This window comes from Diabrotica virgifera, chromosome 1 (assembly GCF_917563875.1).
Source record: "Diabrotica virgifera virgifera chromosome 1, PGI_DIABVI_V3a".
NCBI lineage: Eukaryota > Metazoa > Arthropoda > Insecta > Coleoptera > Chrysomelidae > Diabrotica > Diabrotica virgifera.
The window spans coordinates 291,647,762-291,673,745 of NC_065443.1; the positions used below are offsets into that span (position 1 = coordinate 291,647,762).

The window sequence follows — 25,984 nt, forward strand, 5'->3', positions numbered from 1 at the left end:
GACACGATACCAACACGAAATATTTAGGCGGTGGGTGTGTTCTTTTTTAGAATCAAAATGATTCTAAAGGGGAACACACCCACCGCCTAAATATTTCGTGTTGGTATCGTGTCACAGGCTATGGCGCGTATGACGTGCAACGGTAAGTAAATTGGACGAGGTATATGTGATATCCACGTTGCACCTCTCATTTTAAAAATTAATTACTCAGTGATTTGACAACCTAGTTTGAAAAACTTTATATCGCTGGATAGGTGAATGACATTTCTTTCAATTTTCAAAAAAATATACTGGGTGTTCCATTAAAAAAAAGTCAACAACGCTTTTTTCAAAAATCCGCCATTTTTATTTTTATATTTGATAGCGATATAAAAAATTCAATCCATTCAGACAAAACTTTTACTAAAATAAAACATTTCAGCGAAAACCGCATATTTCTATCTTGAGCCGTTTAGAAGTTATAGGAAGTTAAAATGGGGGAAAATATAAGTGGACACCCGGTATTATAAATACAAGAATGCCCGTCTCATTTCGGACGAGAATTTTAGTTATTAACAAATAAGGGTCAAAATAGCAGTTTTTTCGTTTAAATCGCTACAGGTAAATATAGGGTGATTAAATATCTAATTTAGAGTATTCTTCTTTTAGTAGATGAGAAAGGTGTAAAATGTCAGTTTTTGAAGTTTGGTCCGTGATTCCTAATTTTGATTTTGATATATACACAAAATTTATTTCCATGAACTTCAAAACACCGCTCTCTATATACAATATTCTAAGTTCCTTAACGGAAGAATCAGTCAATGTAATTATGCGTTTTCTTGCAATTAACCAAATAAGCTTATAAACTGCAATGCGTTTTCTAGCAATTAACAAAATAAGCTTACAAATTGCAAGGCTCAACTGTTTATATGTATCCGTGTTATATTATGTTGCTATTTGTCATTTAATTTATGTTTTAATTTTTAATCATACTTAACCTGACCCAATTAATCTCATTTAATTATAATCATCACACCTCATCAAAAGCTTCCTTATAAGAACATAGTCAGCGATTTTGGTATGGCTTAGAGCCAGACTACGTCAAGATCGCTTATAAATCGTGCTGGTAATCGCCTTGCAGCGAAACCAAAAACGAAAAAGAAGAAGAAGAAGAAGTTTGGTCCGATCATTTGTTGCTTCGCTAATAGGGAACTTGCATAAATTTTTAAATTCGAAAAAAATGTTATAAATCACAACAGAACATAATTTAAAACATGTATCAAAGATAAAAAAGTTTTGTTTGTCTTTCGTTTGGCCCCTAAAGACGATTAAAAATTCAAATTCAAACAGGTGGTCCAAAACGCATCGTGACGTCACTTGGTTTTGCATTTACATTTTTCCAATAAAGTAAACAGAATTTTAAATTAGACGTTATAAACGTAAGTAGAAAATACATTTATGTGACGTTACAAGTGTTTTTGATCGTTTGACCTATTCATAGAAAATTTGTACTTTTACAAAATGGTTTTATTTTCAATAGTAAACATTCGTTCCTTTCCTTCAAAAACAGTATAAAACTACAATTTTAACAAACTGGTATATATTATTACGATGACATACGATAAATGTCATTAGAATATAAATATTTTTGACTTATTCCACGACGATGAGCTTGCCAAATACCCAAGTAGGTGGAGGCCAATAAACTAAAGAAGGGGAAGAAGAATATACCTAAATATAAGGTTGTGTCTAGGTATACGCTAACGTGTACGCAAAGAAAAAAGTAAGAGTGTCAGTGATTTCTTATTTTTTATTTGTTTAGTGTTTGTTTTTAAATTAACTACGGAGTGCGGACAATTATTTAGTTCTTTTAATGAGTTTAAGAACATTTTAAAACAGTACGCAAAAGATAAGAGACTATAAATTAATATATATTTTTTTTAGTTATAAATGAAATAGTATTACCGTAAAAGATTAAAATAAAAGGAAGACCTAAAGCTTTCACAATAATAATTAACTTGTTTTGAAGCTATTATCCTTGTGGCATTTTTGTAATCAACTATTCTAAATGGGAACTAAGCCACAATTTAACTAAAAAATTGATTTTATTAACGTTTCGACTTCTAAACCGGATGTCGTTGTCAAAATACAAAATATTATTAAATTAAACAAAAACGTTGTTGCTTAGTAAAACATTTTTTCCAATAATTTATTTAATCTGACTAATTTTTGTATTTTGACAATGACATCCGATTTGGACGTCTAAACGTTAATAAAATAATTTTTTTAGTTAAATTGTGGCTTATTTTCAATTTGAATAGTTGATTATAATAATTCACTTATGTATAAAAATTATTTTAACAATATTTTGTACCTACATGTCATGTCAACTAAATACATATAATTATTTTGCTAACCTAAATATATACTTTTATATATACACATTGATTTATTACAATTAAGTTTGAAACATCTGAATAGTTCTGCTTCCCTTCCCTTAACAAATATGTTTCCATCAAACAAACACTAAACATATCAAAATAGCATGTATGTACCAAAATATATAGTAACTGCGCAAGCTAAATAATGACGTCACTGGCTTGATGAAGTTTAATTCGCGTCTACCTAACTTTTTATTTGCGTACACGTTAGCGTGTACCTAGACACAGCGAAATATAACCATAATAAAAACTAATGCAAAACTATGTGACGTCACGTGCCGTTTGAACTATTTTATACCGCTGAAGACTTTAAATATGTATTTCTAAGTTATTACGAGTTTTTGAAGCGTGAAATTTTGGAAATCTCATTTTTAAACAAAACTGAACATTATTATCTAATAAAAAAAATGTGGAAGTTCCCTATTGCAAAAAAGACTAAAATATCGAAAATAAAAAATTTGCTATAACTTTTGCGAAAATAAACTTAAGACTTTGATATTGCACGAAAAGTTGAGTCAACCAGTACATATAATGCCCTAAAAATTTCAAGATTATTCGGCCATTAGCTTAAATTTTATTCAATTTGTTTATACCAAAGAGCTTTTTTTGCAATGTTATTGTTCAGAAAATAATAACGATCTAGCAATTCTGTGGAAACCTCTTGAAATAAGAATACCTATTGAACAATTTGAATAGCTTTGGTAATATTGACTGTAGAGTAAATCTACTTTGGAATTTCAAAAGCTAGTATTTTTACACGAATTTACAAAAAAAACTTTTTGCGGAGGTTAATTACGGTCAAAGTTAGCCATTTTTATTATTTAATCCACAGTTACTTCTGTGCACATAAAATTCTCGTGTAACAGTGCTAGTTACCATACTGCTCCGAAACGACTTGACCGATTTTTATGAAATTTTACAAATATATCCTGTAGGACTAAGAATAGGTTTTAACCTATTTTTCATACCCATAAGTTGTAAGGGATTTACCCCCCTGAGATTTTTTTTAATTTTTTTGGACGAAATTGTCTATCTTAATTTTTTATTATGTAGCATTAAAAAATACATACAACCCTTAATTTTCACTCTTCTATCCCCAACCACTATTTTTTAATAGCCATCTATATATTTACATCTATAAAATTCTCCTGTCGCAGTGTTAGTTGCCTTACTCCTCCGAGACTGCTTGACCGATTTTTATGAAATTAGATATGTATATTCGGTAGGTCTTAGAATCGGTCGTAATCGATTTTTCATATCCTTGAGTGATAAGGGGGGTTCCCCCTAACATTTTGTAATGATTGGTAGGAGTATGTATACATAACGTACTCTAAAGGACTACATGCAAATTAAAAAAATTATGATCAAAATCCATCAACAATCTCCGGAGATATTAATCGCAGCATATGTTTGAAGAATCAATTTATTGTTTTGAGTGTACGGATTTTAATATTTCCCCTCCACAGACCACGAATCGATTTCGTTAGGACGTCATTTTTAAAGCATTGTTAACCACTCTGTTGAAGATCAAAGTTTACTCAAACTTGTACACAAAAACTATATACCTTTAACTTCAAAATGGCGCTAGCTAGGTTGCGTAATTGTTATAAACAAAGTAGCTGTGAATTAAATAAAAGAAGTGGATAACTTTGACCGTAATTAACCTAGGTAAAAAGTTTTTTTAATTCGTGTAAAAATACCAGCTTTTCAAATCTCAAAGTAGATTTAGTCTACAGGCAATATTAACAAAGTTATTCAAATTGTTTATAAGCCAAAAATGAGTCTTCTTTAGTAACATGACCTTTTAATGATTTTTTTTAAAATACATTGAAAATATAACTATTTTTCTTTCATGTGGTTTCCATAGAATTGCTAATCATTATAATTTTCTGAACAATAACATTGCAAAAAAAAGCTCTTTGAGATAAAGAAATTGAATAAAATTTAAACTAACTGAGGAATTGTCTCAAATTTTTTTGTGCATTATATGGACTGTTTTACTCAACTTTTCATACAATTTGAAAGTCTTAAGGTCATTTTCGCAAAAGTTATAGCAAATTTTTGATTTTCGAAATTTTAGTTTTATTTTGAAATTTCCGAAGCAACAAGTAATCGGACCAAAATTGAAAAACTGCCGTTTTAAACCTTAGCTCATCTACTAAAAGAAGGATACTATAAATGAGATATTTAATTACCTTATTTTTACCTGTGGCGATTTTTTTTGATATACTGCATTTTTACAATCTACTCTAAACACAAAGTAATAAGTAAATAGTCTGAAAGTAAATTAACGTGAATTAGGTACCATCCAGTGACGGTTCTCTAAGTATTATTCTTTATTATTGTGGTAGGTCTTCTGGCCATATTCTCTTTAGTCTTCTTTCAGCAAGTGGTTGGGTGAATAAATTATTTATCAAGTCGTTGGTGTGGTCAGTGGTGCGATTTTGATATTTTTTTGAACGATTTTTTATTAAGTCCTTGATTAGTGGGATGTCCAGATCATTGTGGAGTGTCTGGTTGGATACATACCATGGAGCTTTACTTATCATACGGAGAATTTTGGATTGGAATGTTTGAAGTATCTTCGTATTTGAAGGTTTACTGCAGCCCCATAGTTCTATTCCGTAAGACCAAACTGGTATAAGTATAGCTTTGTACAGAAGCAGTTCATTTTTAAGAGATAACTGAGACTTCTTGTTAAATAGCCCGTTCATATTTTTTAGTTTAAGATTTAATTGTTTACGTTTAATTTTAATGTGCGTTTTCCATATGAGTTTTTCATCCAGATGCAATCCCAAGTATTTGACAACTGGCTTGATGGGAATCGGAGTATTATTTATAGAAACTTGAGGACATGTAGATTTTCTGGTTGTAAAAGTAATCTGTACTGATTTGCTGGCATTAACATTTATTTTCCATCGCTTGAGCCAGTTTTGTAATTGGTCTAAATGATTTTGAACTTTTTGTGATGCTACATTAGGGTCGACATCCACTGCTAAGATTCCCGTATCATCGGCAAAAGTAGCTAATAAGGTATCATTTCTGGTTGGAACGTCGGCTGTAAATATCAGATAGAGAAATGGGCCGAGAACGCTACCCTGTGAGACGCCAGATTGGATGATGTGGTAATTTGAGAAGTTGTCTTCAATTTTGACTTGGAAATATCGGTCAGTCAGATACGATTTTAGAATAAAGTATAGTTGGTCTGTCATGTGTAATTTTAGTTTATAGAGGAGACCTTGATGCCATACCTTATCAAATGCCTGTTGTATATCGAGAAACACTCCAGCGCAAAACTTTTTTTCTTCAAGAGTTGTTTTAATTATATTTACTATTCGGTGGCATTGTTGTATGGTTGAGTGTTCACGTCTAAATCCGAATTGGTGTTGTGGTATAATTTCGTTTATGGGGACAACTTGCTCGATTTTATGTAATAGTAGCCGTTCTAATACTTTCGACATTATTGGGAGTAGGCTTATCGGGCGATATGAATTTGCTTGTGTTGCGGGTTTACCAGGTTTCGGAATCATAGTAACTTAAGCTAATTTCCATTGTATTGGAAAATAGCGAAGACGTAGTATGCTGTTGTATATTACTGTTAATAACACCACTGCTTTTCTCGGTAGCTTCTGAAGTAATTCTCCTGTTATCAAATCCTGTGGCGATTTAAATGAAAAAACTGCCATTTTTGACACTTATTTGTTAATAACTAAAATTCTCGTCCGAGCTGTGACGGGCATTTTTGTATTTATAATGTATTAGGTGTAAAGTACGCAAAAAACCCATTTGCAACCTGGCTGCTCAAGTGTCCCGAACATGGTATATGTTTGCCTTATTTCCCTGGTGTAATATAAAAAAGATTAAATAGTTACATATATGATAGATAATGCCTAAGAATACAAATATACAAACATACATTTGAGAAATGTACCGAGGAAAGGGTTAATAAATACAAATACATGGGAACTTAGGTATCAGAAAATAATGATCCAACAATAGAAATAAGGGCCACGATAGAAACAGCAAGAAATGAGTTTGTAAAACTAAAACCAATTATCTGCAATAAAGACCTTTTAGATTAGAACAGAATGTAAGAGCTCCCAGATGCTACATTTTCTCAATAGTGCAATATGAACTTGAATGCTGGACATTGAAGCAATAACAGATAAACATGTTACAGTCATTTGAATTTTGGTGTCACAGAAGGATGCTTAAACTGGCATGGACAAAGACGGAAGTTTTACGAGAAACGGGCAAAGAATGCGAATAATAAACACAATAAAAATAAAAAAAAAGTTACATAACTCGGGCACGTAATGAGTGGACAGTGATACAAAATGCTAAGACTGATAATACATGGAAAGACAAGAGGAGGAACAAATATAGGAAAAAGGAGTGTGTCTTGGTTGAAAATTTAAAGAGCTGGTTTAAATGCAGTTCCATAGAACTCTATAGAATAGTAGAGCATCATGTACCTAGTACTATTCCGTTGGCATCCAATGTAAGCCAAATTGTTTAACAAATTTTTTTGTTTAACAAAATAAAAATTATTCATTATAAAAAAATCTCTTAATTAATGGAGTAGATAGAACATCGACAGATGATAGAGTAAAGATAGTGATGATGATATCAAAACTCCGATTGGGAGACGGCACTTAATGCAGAAGAATAACTAGACAGGTCTAAATTTTTTTTAATTTTTTTTAAATATTTTTTTTTTTTTATTTTTTTTATTTTTTTTATTTTTTTTTATTTTTTTTATTTTTTTTTATTTTTTTTTTTTATTTTTTAAATTTTGCAATAGATTGTTACTGTTTTTTGTTTCACTCATTATATTTTATTTATATCGGAATGGGACGTTTCATCGCCGCCGGTTCATCGCCGCCGTTTCGATGCCGCCGGTTCAATGCCAGTCCATTTTATCACCGTCATATCTCGCATTTTCTACAATTAATAATTAATACTAAATATAAATAATAATTGTAATAACTAGAGAATGGAATATATGCAAAGTGCATATAGATGCATATATTGCATATTTTCAGACAACAAACACAACATTGCATATTTAAGCTAAACACGATTTATTTTGCATATTTTAAAAATAAATTATATAAAAGTTTAAAATTTTCCTCTCTTAGTTGGAATTTTAAAACTTCGATATGAACGAGCTCGTTATTTATCTACCTATCGCTCATCTGGACTTTCCCATTACTACCTGAATTTAACAATTATGGGTGTTCCCAGAAAAATATTATTTTATTAGCGTAGCAAGTCGTAGGTACCTACCTGCTTTTAAGGGTCTAATAATTATTTTGTCAGTTTCCGGCCAACATTTGTTTAAAGTAAACGTTGTATCGTATTTATTGTTTTTGAAGTGATTGGTATATATTAAATTTAAATATGTCTACCATTCAAAAAAGTGCTCGGATAAAGTGTTTTCCCGAGTTAAAGCTAAGTGGAGACAAAGTATTTTGCAGGGCCTGTTCCAAAATCGTAAGTAACATTCATTTTCACATTTCATTTTTTAAATGAGGAACTGACAAACAAAAGCATCATGTCCCACAAAAGAAATTTTTCTGGAAAGAGTGTTTTTATTCGACAAATTCGCTTTTACTTCTATAAAGACGGACATAGAGAGAAGCATCAAAATACAAAAATCCATCAAATTGTAGACAATTCCGCTTTTGTTCTTCAGCTTAAGTAACGTACTTTGTTCTTTAAGTAACGTACAAATTGCTAAAGAACTTATGTTCATAAAAGTTAATTTTAGTTTTTTACCAGATCTAATAAAGTCATTAGAACAAAGGAATTTACAATTAAGTGATTCGGTTAATCTTGTTAACACTTTTTCTGCTCATTGTCAAAAAATTCCCAGAAATACAGGGATTACAATTAGAAATAAATTAAAAAATGTTTTAGAAAAAAATGAGGGCTTCGATTGTTTGAGGAAAGTTGTACGTATTTTTGAAGGTAACTTTTCTGAAGATCTTACGACTTAATATATTGTTTTATTTTTGAGTATTTTTAATATGCATTTGCATATTTAGACAAATTTAGAAAAAATACCTGCATATTTGTAGTAAAAGTAATGCATATATATGCGCATATTTTGGTAATGTTGTGTTGCATATATTCCGCTCTCTAGTAATAACTGTCGAAAATTCGGAAATATATCAGATAGCGATTAATTGACTGGCGATGAATCACAAGAATCTACAGGTCGAGCAAGTCTCGTAAATTTCACGATTGCGAGCCACGCTTCACGCAACCGTGTTTGCGTACTTGTGTTTCAAGTTGCGTGGTCGTACGGAGTTATATTTACCAAATTTAAATATAATCGTTTTCAAAATTAAATCAATATGTCAATATGGCTACTGGGTGTAAAAGATAAATCTTATTCTATCTGTTCTTAATGAGTTTTAGATAATTTTAGTTGTATTTCTTTGTAATTTTGTGTTGTACAAAGATTAATTTAACATTTTCTCTGGAAGTATTAATTTAGAAAGATAATATGCTTCATTGGTGTTGTGTTTTGAAGTGTGAAATGTGATAAAGTCAAGATAAAGTTCACTTTTAAACTGAACTAAATAAGGTATCTGAGAGACAACAATGGTTAAATGCAATACAATGTACAGGTTTTACTAGCGAAATGAAAATTTTCCTGTCCTGTCTGCTGTAATCATTTTATATCTGGTAAGTTACAATTACAACAGTAACGATTTTTGAAGATGTTAACATTTTAATCTTATAGGAAAACCAGCCGACTTAATAGATAATAACAATCTCCAGATTGGGTTCCTTCAATAAATATGGTCTATAAACACAATGAAATAAGTTCCCCAAAATCTAAAATGGAGTGGTATCAAAGGAGAATTAAAGGGAAAAATATTCATATTGAAATTATTTATAAGGCACTGGACTGTCTTAAATTCTACAATAATACTAGGTGGGTAAATGATTTTAGACATTTTTCATTAAGAGTAGATTAAGATTAAGTAGATTTTCATTCAGTAGATTTAAGACTTGTTTACACGGGTAGAGTAATGATGCAAGTACTTGATAGAGTAGAGTAACTCTACCTGTAAAAATGCTCAGCACAGTAGAATAGCTGGTAGAGTGTATAGTTGGAGTTAAAGTAGAGTGACTAGCAACCTATGGCAAAGTAACTACTCTATGACCACCACTACTGCCAAAATGTCTACTCGGCTGCACACTCTACCCATGGAACACGCTCAATTATGGCAGAATAGAGTAGGTAGGAGAGTACATGGGGGCGCTGTCATTCTGGCTGGAATTGTGTTTTGTGTAAATAGTGAAAATGAAGTTCACCGAAGATGAAACTTTAAAACTTGTAGAGCTATAATACGGTGAATACCAGTGTTTATGGAATTTAGGTAGTGTATACTACAGAAATAAAAGTTTGCAGCAAGCTGCGGAGGATGAAATCGTCGAAAGAATGGCAAAGGGGGCTTTGGAGTAAACAAGCTTAAGCAAAAAATTAAGAATTTAAGGTGCACTTATAATCAAGAGTGTTTAAAAATACAAAAATCGGTTTCACTATACTAGCATCAGTACTATACTTGTACTCTCCTCACGTGAATGGTATCAAGCCATTTTTGGTAGAGTACTACCACTACTCTACTCTCCTCAAAACTCTACCCATGTAAACAAGTCTTTAGAAACAGTGGAAAATGAGGTAGCTAGTAGAGTAGTAGTAGAGTAAAATATACTGGTTTAGCAAATTGCAATGTTTTAAGGTAATACAGTAGTGATAAACAGGTAGCCAAAACGTGTTCCAAGATTGTCACTGTAATTTTGAATATTTTTTCGAGGCATTTGGCACACGTATTCGTAAAATAATAAAGAATGGCGGTACAGAGCCCAATTTGAAAAATATATTAATATGTGGAAATTACTCTGTAATTATACAATATTTAAAAAATGAGCCTGTACCGCCATTAAGAAGAACAAAAAAATACACTTTCTTCAAATAAACTTTTTTATCCGATGCCTAGATTTTGTGTAATTTTGGAACTACTAATAAAATAAAAAATTTTAGTAGTTCCAAAATAACACAAAATCGGATAAAAAAGTTGTATTTGAAAAAAGTGTATTTTTTTGTTCTTCTTAATGGCGGTACAAGCTCGTTTTTTTTATATTGTATTTAATTACAGAGTAATTTCCACATATTAATATATTTTTCAAATTGGGCTCTGTACCGCCATTCTTTATTATATTACGAATATGTGTGCCAAATATCTTGAAAAATATTCAAAATTACAGCCGCAATCTTGGAACACATTTTCGCTACCTGTTGATCTATACTGTTTCCTCTTAAGATAGTTTTAATAGTTATTTATGATATAAGTATTAAATTTTAAGACGCGCATGTGAAAGTTAACTTGAAAAAATAATTTTATTAATGTTTTGACTTCCACATCAGATGTCATTGTCAAAATACAAAATATTCATTATTATTAGGTTTGTTCTAGCAAACGGTCAAACTAGTCAAAAACCATCAGCAAACAGTTGGTCAGTAAAAGAACATAATACAGTCACCAGTGCGATCCCCTCTACTCGCGCTGGTCCACTATTCGCTGATGGTTTCAAACTGATGCTAGAACAAACCTATTATTATTATACATATCATTATCTGTAAATAATATTTCTTCTGATTGTTAATTGTAAAGGATAGAAAAATTACCCTTTATTTTATTTTTTTTAGAATCAGCTGAGAGAAGTGGTCTACAAAAAAACCAGGAAGGAAACGGAATATGTGGCTACGAAAGGCAAAAGAAAGGTTTACAAAGCAAATGTGACACATTTTTTTGAAATATTTAGGAATATCAGTAAATTGCATTAAAAAAATGTATGAAAAGATTTTGTTCAATAAAAATGTTTATATTTATCAAGGATGTATTATTTGGTATGGCCACATATCGTCAGTGATGTAATAATACATCCTATCTGTTTTTTCATGAGTTTTGTAAGAGAGACTAAAAACTTGTCTTAGGGTCACCTCCTGTTTTCATATGATATTTTTTGACTTGTTTTGTAGTAAATTAAACTATCTATGAACTACAAAACAAGTCAAAACTTACATATGAACACAGGAGGTGACCTTAAAACATGTTTTTCCATCTCTCATACAAAACTCATGAAAAAACAGATAGGAGGTATTGTCACATCAGCAAGGATGTACAGTGATGAGTGCCCTAATAACCGGCAAAATATTTAGTTGTGAGATAAAAAGAAATGAAACTAGTCGAGCTGGGAAATTTAGCGAAATTAACCTTTAAATTTACGTTATATTGATCCCACCTTTACACATATCGGAGGAGTATGTCAACTAAAACTGTCACTGTGACAGTGGTAGTTTCCAAACTCGTCTGGTACGTCTGAAGGTGGTACACAATCAATACAATCTAAATGTATAAGTTAATATCGCTAAATTTCCCAGCTCGACTAGTTTCATGTCTTTTTATCTCACTACTTAATACATCTTTTGTGCTATTTTGCCGGTTATTAGAGCGCTCATCACTGTATTTCTGGTATATCCAGGGAATGTCTACAAAATATATTTTGAATGTCCAGAGAACATTCGTGGACATTCATGGAATGTTCCAATAAGACATTCAGGTAATGTTTAAAATGCTGACACAGGATTTTCCTGGGATGTTCTCAGGGAACATGTTTTCGGGGATATTCCAGGAATTTTTCAATGTCTGTGTACCTTCTATGGACCTATATGGAATATTTTGGTGTTATTACCGCCGCACTCCACTTGCGATTTGTAATCAGGAAGATTGAACACATTGTTTCAAATACAAGTCAATCCATTTGTGACTAAATAATCATGGATTGACTTCTATTTGAAAGAATGTGTTCAATCTTCACAACTACAAATCGCAAGTGGAGTCCGGCGCTTAGGGCTACTTCCTCTTCGGTATTATGTATTATACTACAGAAATCAGGAACTTTCCTTCTAAATATATGTATGCATCTTGGCCATCAAACATATTCTTCCAAACATTTTTTAAGGGGTCTTGTGGGTAAAAAAAGTGACTTTTTAAAAAAATTATATCTCGAAAACTAAAATTTATTTTTATTTATAATTGGAACATATTGATATGTCCTTAAGTACCTTAACCATTGTTTAATTAATAAGACCACTGTCGATGGAATAATTCATATTTATTACTAATATGTTATTCAATACATTTTACATTCAGTTTTTCTATAACTACTCTTTTTGCCCCGTTGTTGTCTCCCCTACCTGTCAGTCCGCATCGAACATCACCGCAGAACAGTAAGTGCCAGATGGTCATCTCTCTCAGAGCTACCAACTCACTTTAAGCTGTGTTTACACTGAAAACATCCCAACTTATCACCCTCACCCTTAATTAATATCTACCCAAATATGATTAATATGATTATGTAAAACCTAACTGAACAATTTTTTTTTTTTTTTTTTTTTTTTTTTTTTTGACTTACTCTAGAATGAAATCATTGTATTTCTTTGGCATATTTGTAACGCGTCTGCTTCTACCTGTTTGAGACATATTATCAGATGGATAATTAACAATAATGTTTTGTTCATTATCTGACCTGTAAACTGTATCAGTTGATGATCTGTTGCCAGTGTCTGAAGAAGTAGCCATGTCCAGCAAAACTGGCTCACCTTGGGTTTCCATCGTTAACTTCTCCAAATTTGATTCAGATTGTGTTATACTCTCACCTACCGGATGTACTACGTTTGGTAGTTTTATATATTGAAAGTCATTGTTACTGTCAAGTTCATTTTCCCTGTTGTTTGCAAACTCAGTGCTACACCTGCCTACCTGATTCGTATGACGCTTCCATACCTGACCACTATCTAATCTGCAATAATAAGTTTTCTTACCTACTTTATTTATTATTTTAGCTGCCACCCACAACTTTCGGTTTGTTTCCCTATAGTCTCTTACCATAACCCTTTCTCCTATTTCAAAACATCTTTTCTCCTTTATAGAAATATTTTGCTGTTCTTTACTGGGCTTTTCGGCCATCATTGATATTCTTGTTCGCAATGATCTATTATATACAAGTTCAGCTGGTGACTTTTCTGTTACTGGGTGTTTTGTGTTGCGATATGTTAGTAAATATCTTGATATTAATGTAGACAGTGGAATACCAGAGTTTCTTGGATCATCTAGGGCTGTTTTCAGCTTCATTTTAAATGTCCTGACATACCGTTCTGCAGCTCCGTTGCTGGATGGATGGTAAGGTGCCCCTGTTAAATGCTTAATCCCATTTTTCTTAAAGAATATTTCCATGGTTTTGTCAACTAGTTGAGGTCCATTGTCACTCACACATAACCTTGGTAGTCCCATTCTGGCAAAAACTTCCCTTAGTTTTTCTTGCGTTTCTGCTGCTGTCGCCCTACTCATAGGAAATACCTCTACCCATTTGCTGTAAGCATCCACCAATATTAAGCACAACTTGCTTTTTAATTGCAAAAAATCTATATGCACTCTGTCAAATACTTTGTCCACTTCAGGCCACGGTGAAAACTCTGATGGAGGGTTGTCTCTATTCTTTAAACATGGACCACAACTTTTTACCCTATGCTCTATGTCGGAATCTATTTTAGGCCAGTAAACATATGATCTCGCTAATGACTTGCACCTGACTATTCCAAAATGTCCTGCATGGAGCTCATCGAGGATTTGTGGTCTTAGACTTGATGGTACCACAATACGATGTCCCCACATTATTATGTGCTCATCTAAATACAACTCTTGTCGTTTATGGTAAAATGGCATTATTTCATCACTTAAATGTTTGGGCCATCTTTCCGTTTTAATATACATCTTTATTGCCCTTAAAATGCCATCTTTGTCTGTTTCTTCTCTAAGTACTTTGTTGTTAATTGGCCAGTATTCTATAGACTCCGTGAAATGAATATATGTCATTCCTTCCGCTGGTTCCTCTACTGTTCCCGTAACCTGCACTGGTGACCTTGATAAATAATCAGCTACAGGATTGTTTATTCCCTTGATATGTTCAATACTGTAGTCAAACGATGACAAAAATAAAGCCCACCTTTGTATCCTGTTTGCGGACATTTTAGGGATGCTCCTGTGTTCTCCAAATAATGCAACTAGCGCTTTTTGATCTGTCCTTAATTTAAACTTATTACAGCAGAGGTACTGGTAAAATTTATTTATGGTAAAATGAACTGCTAAAGCCTCTTTTTCAACTGTAGAATATTTTTTTTCTGCTGGCATGAGAGTTCTTGACACACATGCTACTGTTCTCTCCTCTCCCTCTTTAACTTGGCTTAACATGCCTGAAATACCCTTGTCACTTGCATCTGTTGTTACTATTATTGGAAGGTCAGGGTCAAAATAAACTAAACAATTATCTGATGCTATTATATCTTTTATAATATTGAATGCCCTTTCACATTCTTTTGACCAGAAAAACTTTACATTACCTTTTAAAAGCTTGTATATTGGTTCTAAGATCTGGGCAGCCCGAGGTATAAATTTATGGTAATAATTTACTAGCCCTGTAAAAGCTCTAACTTCTGTTATATTTTCTGGTTTAGGTGCATTTATTATTGCAGCAATTTTACTATCTGTTTTCTTAAGGCCTTCTTTTGATATTTTGTACCCCAAGTATTCAACTTCCTCTTTAAAAAATACACATTTTTCTTTACAAACTGTCAGCCCAGCCTTTTCAAGTTTGCTAAGAACTTCCCTCAAGTTAGTCATATGTTCTTCTGCTGTTTCCCCCGTTACTATTATATCATCTAAAAAGTTTGTTACATTTTTCATGCCCTTAAAGAGATTTTCAATTTCTCGTTGAAATATACTACTTGCTGATTTTATTCCGAATGGTAATCTTTTAACTGCGTACAAACCCCTGTGAGTGTTCCACGCTAACAACTTACTTGATTCAATATTTAAGGAGAACTGCATATAAGCTAGTTGTAAATCAATTTTTGAAAAACGTTGACCTTTTTTTAGTTTATTCCATAATTCATCAATTTTTGGAAGTGGATATTTCACATCTTCTAAATGTTTATTTATTGTTGTTTTGTAATCCCCACATATTCGTATTTTCCCATTTGATTTTTGAACAAAGACTAAAGGTGTTCCCCAATCTGAATTGTCTATTAATTCTATTACTCCCTCTTTCTCTAACCTATCTAACTCTAACTCTACCTCTTTCGCATAGGCTAAAGGAACAGCTCTGTGCTTGCAAAAAACTGGTTTAGCATTTTCCACAACTTTAATTGAAATTTCCTTATGATTAAAGTTTCCTAACTTACTAGTAAATACGTTTGAAAAACTGTTTATTAGATCTAGAATTTTACTATTACTTACAATTTGATTCATCATTTCAAGCCTAATATTGAAGGCCTTTATCCAGTCTCTCCCTAGAATATTTGCAGAACCTTTTTGAACAACGTATAGCTTTACTGGTATTTTCTTGCTTTTATAGCCCATATCTATTATAAAATATCCCTCTGGTGAAAAGACACTACCTTCATAACTTTTTAGCAACAGATCATCACTGGTTAGCCTAAAATGAGAAAAATTATTTATATATGTTTCTTTTGTGATTGCACTTATACCAGCGCCACTATCAATGATCATCTCATATATTTTGCCTTCAATCTTTACCTGGATTTTAAAGGGATTGTCTACCTTGACTTGTACATGGCACAGATCAACAATTCTTGATTCTATGCTGTCTAATGTATAAATGTCCTCTTCCGCCTCACTATCTATAAAATTAACACTATTTTTATGTGCCAAACAGACCCTAGCCAAGTGCCCAATTTTTTTACATATATTACAAATGTAATCTTTATATTTACAACTATTTTTGTGTTTATTTCCACATATCTTACATTTTGACATCTGATTGACACTTGAATTTACATTGATGTTTGAGCTGCCATGCATTGTCCGCCTTGTCCCATGTTGCCAACCTCCATCCTGTCCCTGCCGACGAACTCGAGAACTCGACGATGACGAAGCTTGCTGATGATCTATCACGTGAACATTTACAGTTGACCTCGAGCTTGTTTTTGAAGCCATAATAGCATTTTCTGTCTTCATTGCCAAACTCACCATCTGCTCCATCGTCGCCTTTTCATCCTCTTCGCATAATCTGTCGAGAATTTTACTAGGACACATACCACTCACGAACTTATTTAGCAGCACTTTGGTTAGATCTGCCCCAAACTTGCACGTAACTGCAGCACTTCTTATCCTAGCATACCAGTCCGCTATTTTTTCCTCAGTTTCTTGCCGCAGGTCAAAAAATGTACATCTCTCTCTCCATGTACTCACTTGACCTCCGTAATGGGTAGCTAATAACTGTGATAATTCTGCAAATGTTTTGGTTTTGGGAGCTTCTGGAAAACATAGATCTCTCAACAAGGTGTATGTGGGTGCACTTACCGAACTGATTAGGATCGCCACTTTAATAGCTTCCTCTTCAACCCCATTTGCCACAAAATGTTGTTCCAATCTTTCTTCGTAAATATTCCACGGTTGTAAATCTGGAATAAATTCTTCGAACTTTTTGTTCGCCATCTTGATTTACTAACAAAGGTACCGGACATCGGTTTACATAAAACAATTAGTATTTACTTCGTTACCACTTTTATCCTCGTCGCCATTGATATGTCCTTAAGTACCTTAACCATTGTTTAATTAATAAGACCACTGTCGATGGAATAATTCATATTTATTACTAATATGTTATTCAATACATTTTACATTCAGTTTTTCTATAACTACTCTTTTTGCCCCGTTGTTGTCTCCCCTACCTGTCAGTCCGCATCGAACATCACCGCAGAACAGTAAGTGCCAGATGGTCATCTCTCTCAGAGCTACCAACTCACTTTAAGCTGTGTTTACACTGAAAACATCCCAACTTATCACATATAAAAGTATAGTACTTAAGGTAGTCTCAAAAAAAGTTTCAGCCAAAAATATTCATTTTTGTAGAGTTTAAGTTTTTTTGCGTTGGCAGCATAACTAAGTCCAGTCTCATCTGAAATCAAAAAGTTTCTTGTAGTTTATACCTCTGGCTAGAATATGAACGAAGGAATTAAAAAAAAATGAAATTTGAAGATTTTACATAAGTTTAAACACATTTTTGACCCCAATTTTTCTCATTTTTAAAGTAGTTTTTTTTATAAAACAAAAATGACCTCATCTAATAAAAAATCCTTTGTTGATTCACTAGCCAGAGGTATAAACTACAAGAAACTTTGATTTCAGATGAGACTGGACTTGTTATGCTGCTCACGGCAAAAAAGGGCTGTTGTCGAAAAATTGCAGTCAACTCTACAAAAATGAATATTTTTGGCTGAAATTTTTTTGAGAGTACTATACTTTTACATGTTTCAATTATAAATAAAAATAATTTTTAGTTTCCAAGATATAATTTTTTAAAAAGTCACTTTTTTTACCTGCAAGCATTGATTATAAATATTCCTCTGCAAGACAACAACTTAACAAATTGTTGATTTCAAATTGTAACAGTTGTTTTGCAAAGTATGCTGCCCTCTTGTATTTTCTGTGTTATCTTCATCATACAATTACTTCATCTAAAAACTTTCTGCGATATATTCGCAACAACAAAAACAAACAAAACAAAAAAAAATAAAACAAAAGTTTAACCACCTTCACACCACAGAATCAAGCAATCAAGTTACACAAATTTTCAAACACCTCACCTGACACAGCGTCTCAAGTACGATTGCGCGAATTGGTAAATATAACTCTGCACGACCACGCAACTCGAAACACAAGTACGCAAACACGGTTGCGTGAAGCGTGGCTCGCAATCGTGAAATTTACGAGACTTGCTCGACCTGTAGATTCTTGTCGATGAATCGGCCGGCATCGGCATCGAAACGGCGGCGATTAAACGTCCTAGACCCATTTATATTGACGATTTATATCATTTTAGTAAATTGTATTTGTTATTTGTTATTGTTCTTATTTATGATTCTTGTAAGCTTTGTCTATAAAATTGTTAAATTTTTCATGACAATAAAGCATATTTCTATTCTATTCTATTCTATTCTAAAAAATATTTGTGTTTTAGTTCAATTGGTGTTATTTCAAGTCTACAAAACCTGCTTTTGTATCATTACTTGAAATATGAGTGTATGAGGATGCAATGGTGCTGATCTATTTATCGGTTTTTGCAGACATGGCAACGATATGACGAATTAAAAAATATTAAGCAATTATACGTACAAAGCATCTTAATGACATTATGCCTGTGCCTAATTTGGCGATTATTTCTTATAGTGACTGTTCCAGTTCCTTCCTCTTCGTAAAAGTATCCTTTCTTCGTTGTCTCCCTTATTATCATTCCCATTTTAATATATTGGAAGATTATAATCATCAGAGGTAAGAAGAAAAAGATTATAGTACTTATCTCGGCCAATGGTATATATTCCGGTTGTGACGTCATGGCACAAAACGCTGATTGCTACAACAAGCAAAAGATCGAGATTAGATATTTTCTCGTTGTTCAAATAATTATTCGAACATATTATAAATCATAAACCATTTTGAAAATATTTTTAATTCAAACAAATTTTAGTCCATCTTTGAAATGCAACACTGTCAACAGTTCAAATATGTAAGGATAACGGTTTTAGTAATAGACCTGGATCCCGCGTAAGAAAAAAAAGTTGATTAATAGCAAGCTGAAAATTTGTTAATAGCTTAACGGTGTCTAGTCGGACAAACATTGATGCACGGGAACATTGAAACAGGGGAAGTTTTAACGGTGGAGCATGATAAACGTGTCGTCCTGACAAGTTTATGATGGTGAAAAATAGCAAGTTGTTTTTAAGTTTATTCAATAGCCAACGTTATATAATATATGAAAAAATGTTTGTCCGACAAAAAGGTTGGGTATTTTAACGAGTCCGACACGTAGAACATGTCACATCACAGGAACTATGTTGGTGATGAATAGCAGTCTGATTTTTGCATGAGAGTTTAATGAAAGGTTAAAAAAGCAATTGGAAGTTCTGTCGGACAAAATGAATGGGAAATTTTCCTAGTCGGACATTCTAAACATGTAAGATATAGACAAAAATGTTGGTGATAAATAGCAAGCTAATTTTGATTTGTTTATGTACAAATTATATTTTGTAACGCAAAAAGTTATATGTCGGACAAAAAGTTTGGGCAAATCGAAGGAAATAAATAAAAAACATTTTTTCAGAATGACTTAGTCACATATTGATAAAGCTATTTTAGTTGTGTATTATTATTTATATTCACATATTTGCATGTGCATATATATACATGCACACTCCAAAAACAGTGCAAATCAATGCATGTATATATTGCAAAACAATTATTTTTTGGGTTGAGTTTGTTCTAGATATTCTCAAAATGACAATAAAAAATGTCAAAGAACATATGAAAGCAATCTCTTAGGGTTTTCTAATTAGGCGCATCAGAAAGTACGGAAAATTTCGTACAAAAAACGTTGTATACATTTTTTTCCATACTCAAATCTTAACCCTGTAAACGACATTGAAAAATGTGATGAAACTTCGGTGCTTTTAAGAATAGACGTAAATATGACACATTATGCTTAGAAGTATGTATTAGAAGGCTGCATTTGTCAGTGTGACACTTTGTGCTATACAAAGTAGTATTTGAAAGTACATGGTCTCTGAGTTTCTGTTTGCAACGTGTGTTGGAAATTAAAATTTATATTAACTATGGAGTGTTTTTGTGTCTATTTTTGAGTGTCAACAGTTTAAATTTTAAGTCGCCAAATCAAAAGTGAAACAACTATTTATAATGGGAAATAAGCCACAATTTTACCAAAAAAAATATTTATTAACGTTTCGAAGCCCAAATCGGGTTTCGTTGTCAAAATACAAAATACTATTAAAATAAAACAAACATGTTGTTGCTAAGTAAAAAAATTCTTCTAATAATTTATTTAATCTGACTCATTTATATTGGCAATTCAGATGTATATTATACATTTTAAAGTAGAAGACTTTAAAATGATATCGCCAATATTTATGAGTTGCGTTCCTGGGACGACTTTACTAAAAGATAGTTCATTCGATTACATGAAATCAATCCCAACTCAAGAATATCCGTCGCAAAAAAAATCATAGCATGTGATCTGTCTTTAAAAAGACAACCAAATGCAACGATGACAGTAAAATTCTCGCGTTAGAGATTCCATAGTAAATCACGAGGGAAAACCAGGAAAAACCTCGTGATACTATCCCGACATTAATAAATATTTTTTTAAAATAAATATTTAAACGTTAATAAATATTTTTTTTGGTAAAATTGTGGCTTATTTCCCATTATAAATAGTTGATTATAAAAATGCCACAAGGAAATAGCTTCAGAACAACAAAAGTGAAACCATTCAACGGAAAATTTTTGAGTAATTTTCGAACATTTTACAAAGTTAGTAAAATACTTGGTCATCAATTCAATGAGGTTCAGTTGCCAGATAACTGTGAAAGTTCTATTGAATATCATTCTTCGTGCTATAATGCTTTGCTTGATTGAAAAAGGGTACCTAAATAAATTATTACTAAAATTGTATAACGTAATTTTTCTCAACTTTCTACAAATGAAATAATAATGTAATTAATATGTCACATGGCAAGAAATAATTTGCTGCCAAAATAAATCGATTAGTTTAAATTTGAAGTTACGATTGCAATTTATTATGAATTATTGTCAAAAGTGACAGTTTTTCTTAAATGGAAATGTATTCATAGACATAAGGGTAGACAGGGAATACAGTGCAAAAAGTCGATAGGTGGTCTATCTATCTCTTTTAACCAAGCGATCCCGCGCATGTGGCAGACAAAGATAGCTAGACCACTCAATCCATAATATAATTTGCCTGATCTACTATAAATGTATTACAGTGAGGTATCTAAATGATGTTGACATAAATCGAAAGATATCGATTGTAATTGATTGCAGGTACTTTTGACATAGAATAATCACCCCTTATTGAAATTTCAAAAATTATTTTTTTAAATTGTCCGACTACAAAATCTACCCCTTATTTTTTTCCGACAACAGTCATTCTTGGTAAGGAATAATTTATTTAATTAAATTTCGTCTTTGTCGGAAAGCTATTTATCACCAGCATTTTTGTCTATATCTTACCTGTTTAGAATGTCCGACTACGAAAACTTCCCATTAATTTTGTCGGATAGAACTTCCAATTGCTTTTTTAACCTTTCATTAAACTCTCATGCAAAAATCAGACTGCTATTCATCACCAACATAATTCCTGTGATGTGACATGTTCTACGTGTCGGACTCGTTAAAATGCCCAACATTTTTGTCGGACAAACATTTTCGCATATATTACATAACGTTGGCTATCGAATAAACTTAAAAACAACTTGCTATTTTTCACAATCATAAACTTGTCAGGACGACACGTTTGTCATGCTCCACAGTTAAAACTTCCCCTGTTCCAGTGTTCCCGTGCATCAAAGTTTGTCCGACTAGACACCGTTAAGCTATTAACAAATTTTCAGCTTGCTATTAATCAACTTTTCTTTCTTACGCGGGATCCAGGTCTATAAGTGTTAATTTTAATGTGGTGTCCAAAGACGTATGTCTTTGGAAAAGACTCTCGAATACAGGGAACGGCTCTTACTCTTCAAGTACCCCGCTAGCCACAACCCAGCAGCCTCCAAGCAAAGAATATAGGTAGAAACTATACTCTACTACATTGTCATATTTTGACGTTTATTTCTGTCAGTCGAAATGAGTTGTGAATTTTGAGGTTAATGCCCCTTAATGCTAATAACCATATTGCTATTGAGAGAGCTCAGTTGTCACAAGTATCTCAATATAATACAATGTATGTATTTATGTATCTAAATATATACAATGTATATTCCCTATGTCCAGCTGAACGATTTACGTACTGTATATATTATCCCTATACAGGGTGTTTGGTACAGAATGGGCCATAGTTAAACCTTAGATTCCTGAGGTTAAAGTAGGTAGATTTAAGCTAACTTACCTTAGTACAAAAGTTGAGAATAATCGAAATACAGGGTGTCAAAGTTAAACTTTTATTTTATTTATTTTTGAATATTTCCTGACAGGCATTTGAAAACAACACGAAATTTGGTAAGTGCTGCTAGTATTGTATACCCTACTAAATTATGTTAAACAAACGTTTCTGACTACTACCAGAGGCGTACGACGGGGGAACGTGAATGGTTGACCCTTGCCAAATTCTACGCCACTGGCGGAGTTGCCATTTTAGTGCAAATTTTTGATTCTCCAATACTTTCTATGTAAATAACATTCTCTTCATTCGTAACGATAAAGCCATTAGTTTTCGAGATATTTGAAGATAAAAACGAAGCAGCATAATACATTAATCAAAATAAGTGTTCCTTTTTATTTTTAACTTCAAATATCTCGAAAACTAATAACTTCATCGTTACGAATGAAGAGTATATTATTTGCATAGAAAGTATTGGATAATCTAAAAATTATGCTAAAATAGCAGTTTCATCAGTGGCGTAGAATTTGAGAAGGGTCAACCAATCTCTTTCCTCTGTCGTACGCCTCTGGTAGTAGCCAGAAACGATTATTTAACATAATTTAGTAGGGTGTACAGTGCCTACACTTTCTGCCAAGTATATACAGTCGAACCCGCTTATTAGAATACCTGTTAAAGGAATATCCCACGTTAAGGAATAGAAATTTGAGGTCCCGAAATGTTTCTGCTGGCCAAAAATGATCGGTTATTAGAATATCCCGGTTATAGGAATATTTTTGCTTGGCACAAATGCTATTCCAATAAGCGGGTTCGACTGTACTCTTCAAAAGGTACACTTATTTTGATTAATGTATTTTGCTCCTTCGTTTTTAGCTTCAAATATCTCGCAAACTAATGACTTTATCGTTACGAATGAAGAGTATATTATTTACATAGAAAGTATTGGAGAATCAAAAAATTGCACTAAAATAGCAATTCCGCCAGTGGCGTAGAATTTAGGAGAGGTCAACCATTCACGTTACCCCGTCGTACGCTTCAGTTAGTAGCCAGAAACGTTTGTTTAACATAATTTAGTAGGGTATACAATACCAGCACCACTTACCAAATTTCGTGTTGTTTTCAAATGCCTGTCAGGAAATATTAAAAGAAGAATAAAATAAAAGTTTAACTTTGACACCCTTCGGTTATTATCAACTTTTGTACTAAGGCAAGTTAGCTTAAATCTACCTATTTTAACCTCGGGAATCTAAGGTAAGGCTATAGCCCATTCTTTAGCAAACACTTAGTATATATAATCCCATATCATGATTTCCAAAGTTTATAAATTGTAAAATATGATTCAGGAATACCTACTCCTACTAGCATTTAATGCGTCTTGGTTTGTTTATTTCTACTGCATCTTGATTGTCAATTTAGTATAAGTGCCATGATATTGTATCAAATTTAAAGAAATGTTCAAATAAAAAGAATGTGTTTACTCTTAGGCAGGCCGCACATCAAAGAAACATGAAACGTAAATTACGTTTCATGGAAATAAACCACTGCTAAACAAATATATATCCGGCCATTTATGAAACTCTCCGAAAATAAAAATGTGTCATGAGCATGAATCACACTCGTTTCATTGGTAGGCGGACTTTGAGATTTGTTTAGAAGTGTTTTCTTTTCATGAAACATGTTTTTCGTTTCATGTTTCATGTTTTTCGTTTCATGTTTCTTTGGTGTGCGGCTTGGCTTAGACAGTCTTAACACAAATACTTACGGGAATAATATTATCAGAATCAAATGGATATGAAATAAAATCTACTCCACTATAGTAGGCAAATGGTATGGCACATAAAAGAGATATAATCCATAATCCTGATATTATCCTCAATGAACGTTGTAGGTTTGTTATTACCATTGTGTACAATGGATGGCAAATCGCTAAATATCGTTCTGTAGAAAAAGCAACCACTGTTAACACAGAAACATAGGAGGCTCTGTAAAAAACAAATCTATTGTTAATGCTATAAAAGAACCAAAATCTACAGCTGCGGCCACTCAATAGTTTACACACACCTTCATTTTTTACACTGTAATACTGTAAAATCGCAGTGTCGTACTGTGTCGCAGTGTCGTAAAATTATTTATTAATATAAATTACTTATTTCAAAATTGTACTTTATAAATTTTGACACAATACCTAAATCTCTAAGAAGTTGTAACTCTCTCCGAAGTTGTAATTATTGTACGCTCCTTGTAGTAGTGCTACTTACTATTATGACGGCACTACCCTATAGTGATGTTGATTATAGCTACTTTCGAATATTCGTTATAAACCATTACTTTTGTATAAAGTAATAATTTACAGTATTCGTTACTTTGATTACTATGATTACTTTTGTTACTTATGTATTTAAGTACCGGTAATAATCAACTATTTTTAATGGGAATAAGCCACAATTTTACAAAAAAATGATTTTATTAACGTTTCGAAGCCCAAATCGGGTTTCGTTGTCAAAATACAAAATACTACTAAAATAAACAAAAATGTTGTTGCTAAGTAAAAAAATTCTTCTAATAATTTATTTAATCTGACTCATTTATATTTATATAATCGAATGAACTATCTTTTAGTAAAGTCGTCCCAGGAACGCAACTCATAAATATTGGCGATATCATTTTAAAGTCTTCTACTTTAAAATATATATTATACATCTGAATTATTGCCAATATAAATGAGTCAGATTAAATAAATTATTAGAAGAATTTTTTTACTTAGCAACAACATTTTTATTTATTTTAGTAGTATTTTGTATTTTGAAAACGAAACCCGATTTGGGCTTCGAAACGTTAATAAAATCATTTCTTTGGTAAAATTGTGGCTTATTCCCATTAAAAATAGTTGATTATAAAAATGCCACAAGGAAATAGCTTCAGACAACCGGTAATAATATCGAAAATCGTATTTCTCAGTAGGTAGGTATTTTGAATAGCTATTCCATTATAACAAGTAATGATTTACAGTACTCGTTACTTTGATTACTATGATTACTTTTGTTACTTTTGTATTTGAGTACCGGTAATCAAATTGAAAATCGTATTTCTCAGTAGGTAGGTATTTTGTATAGGTATTCCGATATAACAAGTAATTATTTACAGTATTCGTTACTTTGATTACTATGATTACTTTTGTTACTTTTGTATTTGAGTACCGGTAATAATATCGAAAATCGTATTTCTCAGTAGGTAGATTAGACTGAGCCGCTATAGGTGAAATTTCTTAATCATTTTAGGCACGACGGGACCCTATAACTTAAAATAGTAGAACCTAAAAGAAAACGTTTGAGCACTGTGCCGTCACTTTTCAGTGGCACATGCGTTTACAGTGGCGCATCAAACTTTCCACTTATGGACGGGATGCATAAATTAAAAAATATCCTCCCTCATTACCAGAATTTAATTTTTTTCATTTTTTTAAGTTCTATGTGATTAAGACATAAGATTCATCG

General features: G+C 32.3%; 1 protein-coding gene and 1 long non-coding RNA gene across 4 annotated transcripts in view; one reads left to right on the forward strand and one right to left on the reverse strand.

The window, feature by feature from the left end:
* Nucleotides 1–25,984, reverse strand: part of LOC126879143 (neuropeptides capa receptor-like) — an 87,559-nt gene that overhangs the window by 12,279 nt on the left and 49,296 nt on the right. For all 3 annotated transcript variants that reach the window (XM_050642139.1, XM_050642137.1, XM_050642138.1), the window contains exons 4-5: nucleotides 24,253–24,472; nucleotides 18,698–18,935 (exon numbers count right to left, since the gene is read on the reverse strand). In XM_050642139.1, the coding sequence (XP_050498096.1) occupies nucleotides 18,698–18,935; nucleotides 24,253–24,472 (458 nt within the window). The remainder of the gene's footprint in view (nucleotides 1–18,697; nucleotides 18,936–24,252; nucleotides 24,473–25,984) is intronic.
* Nucleotides 8,634–11,351, forward strand: LOC114326433 (uncharacterized). The gene is made up of 3 exons (XR_007695989.1): nucleotides 8,634–9,116; nucleotides 9,175–9,369; nucleotides 11,149–11,351. It is a non-coding gene; the product is annotated as an uncharacterized LOC114326433 (long non-coding RNA).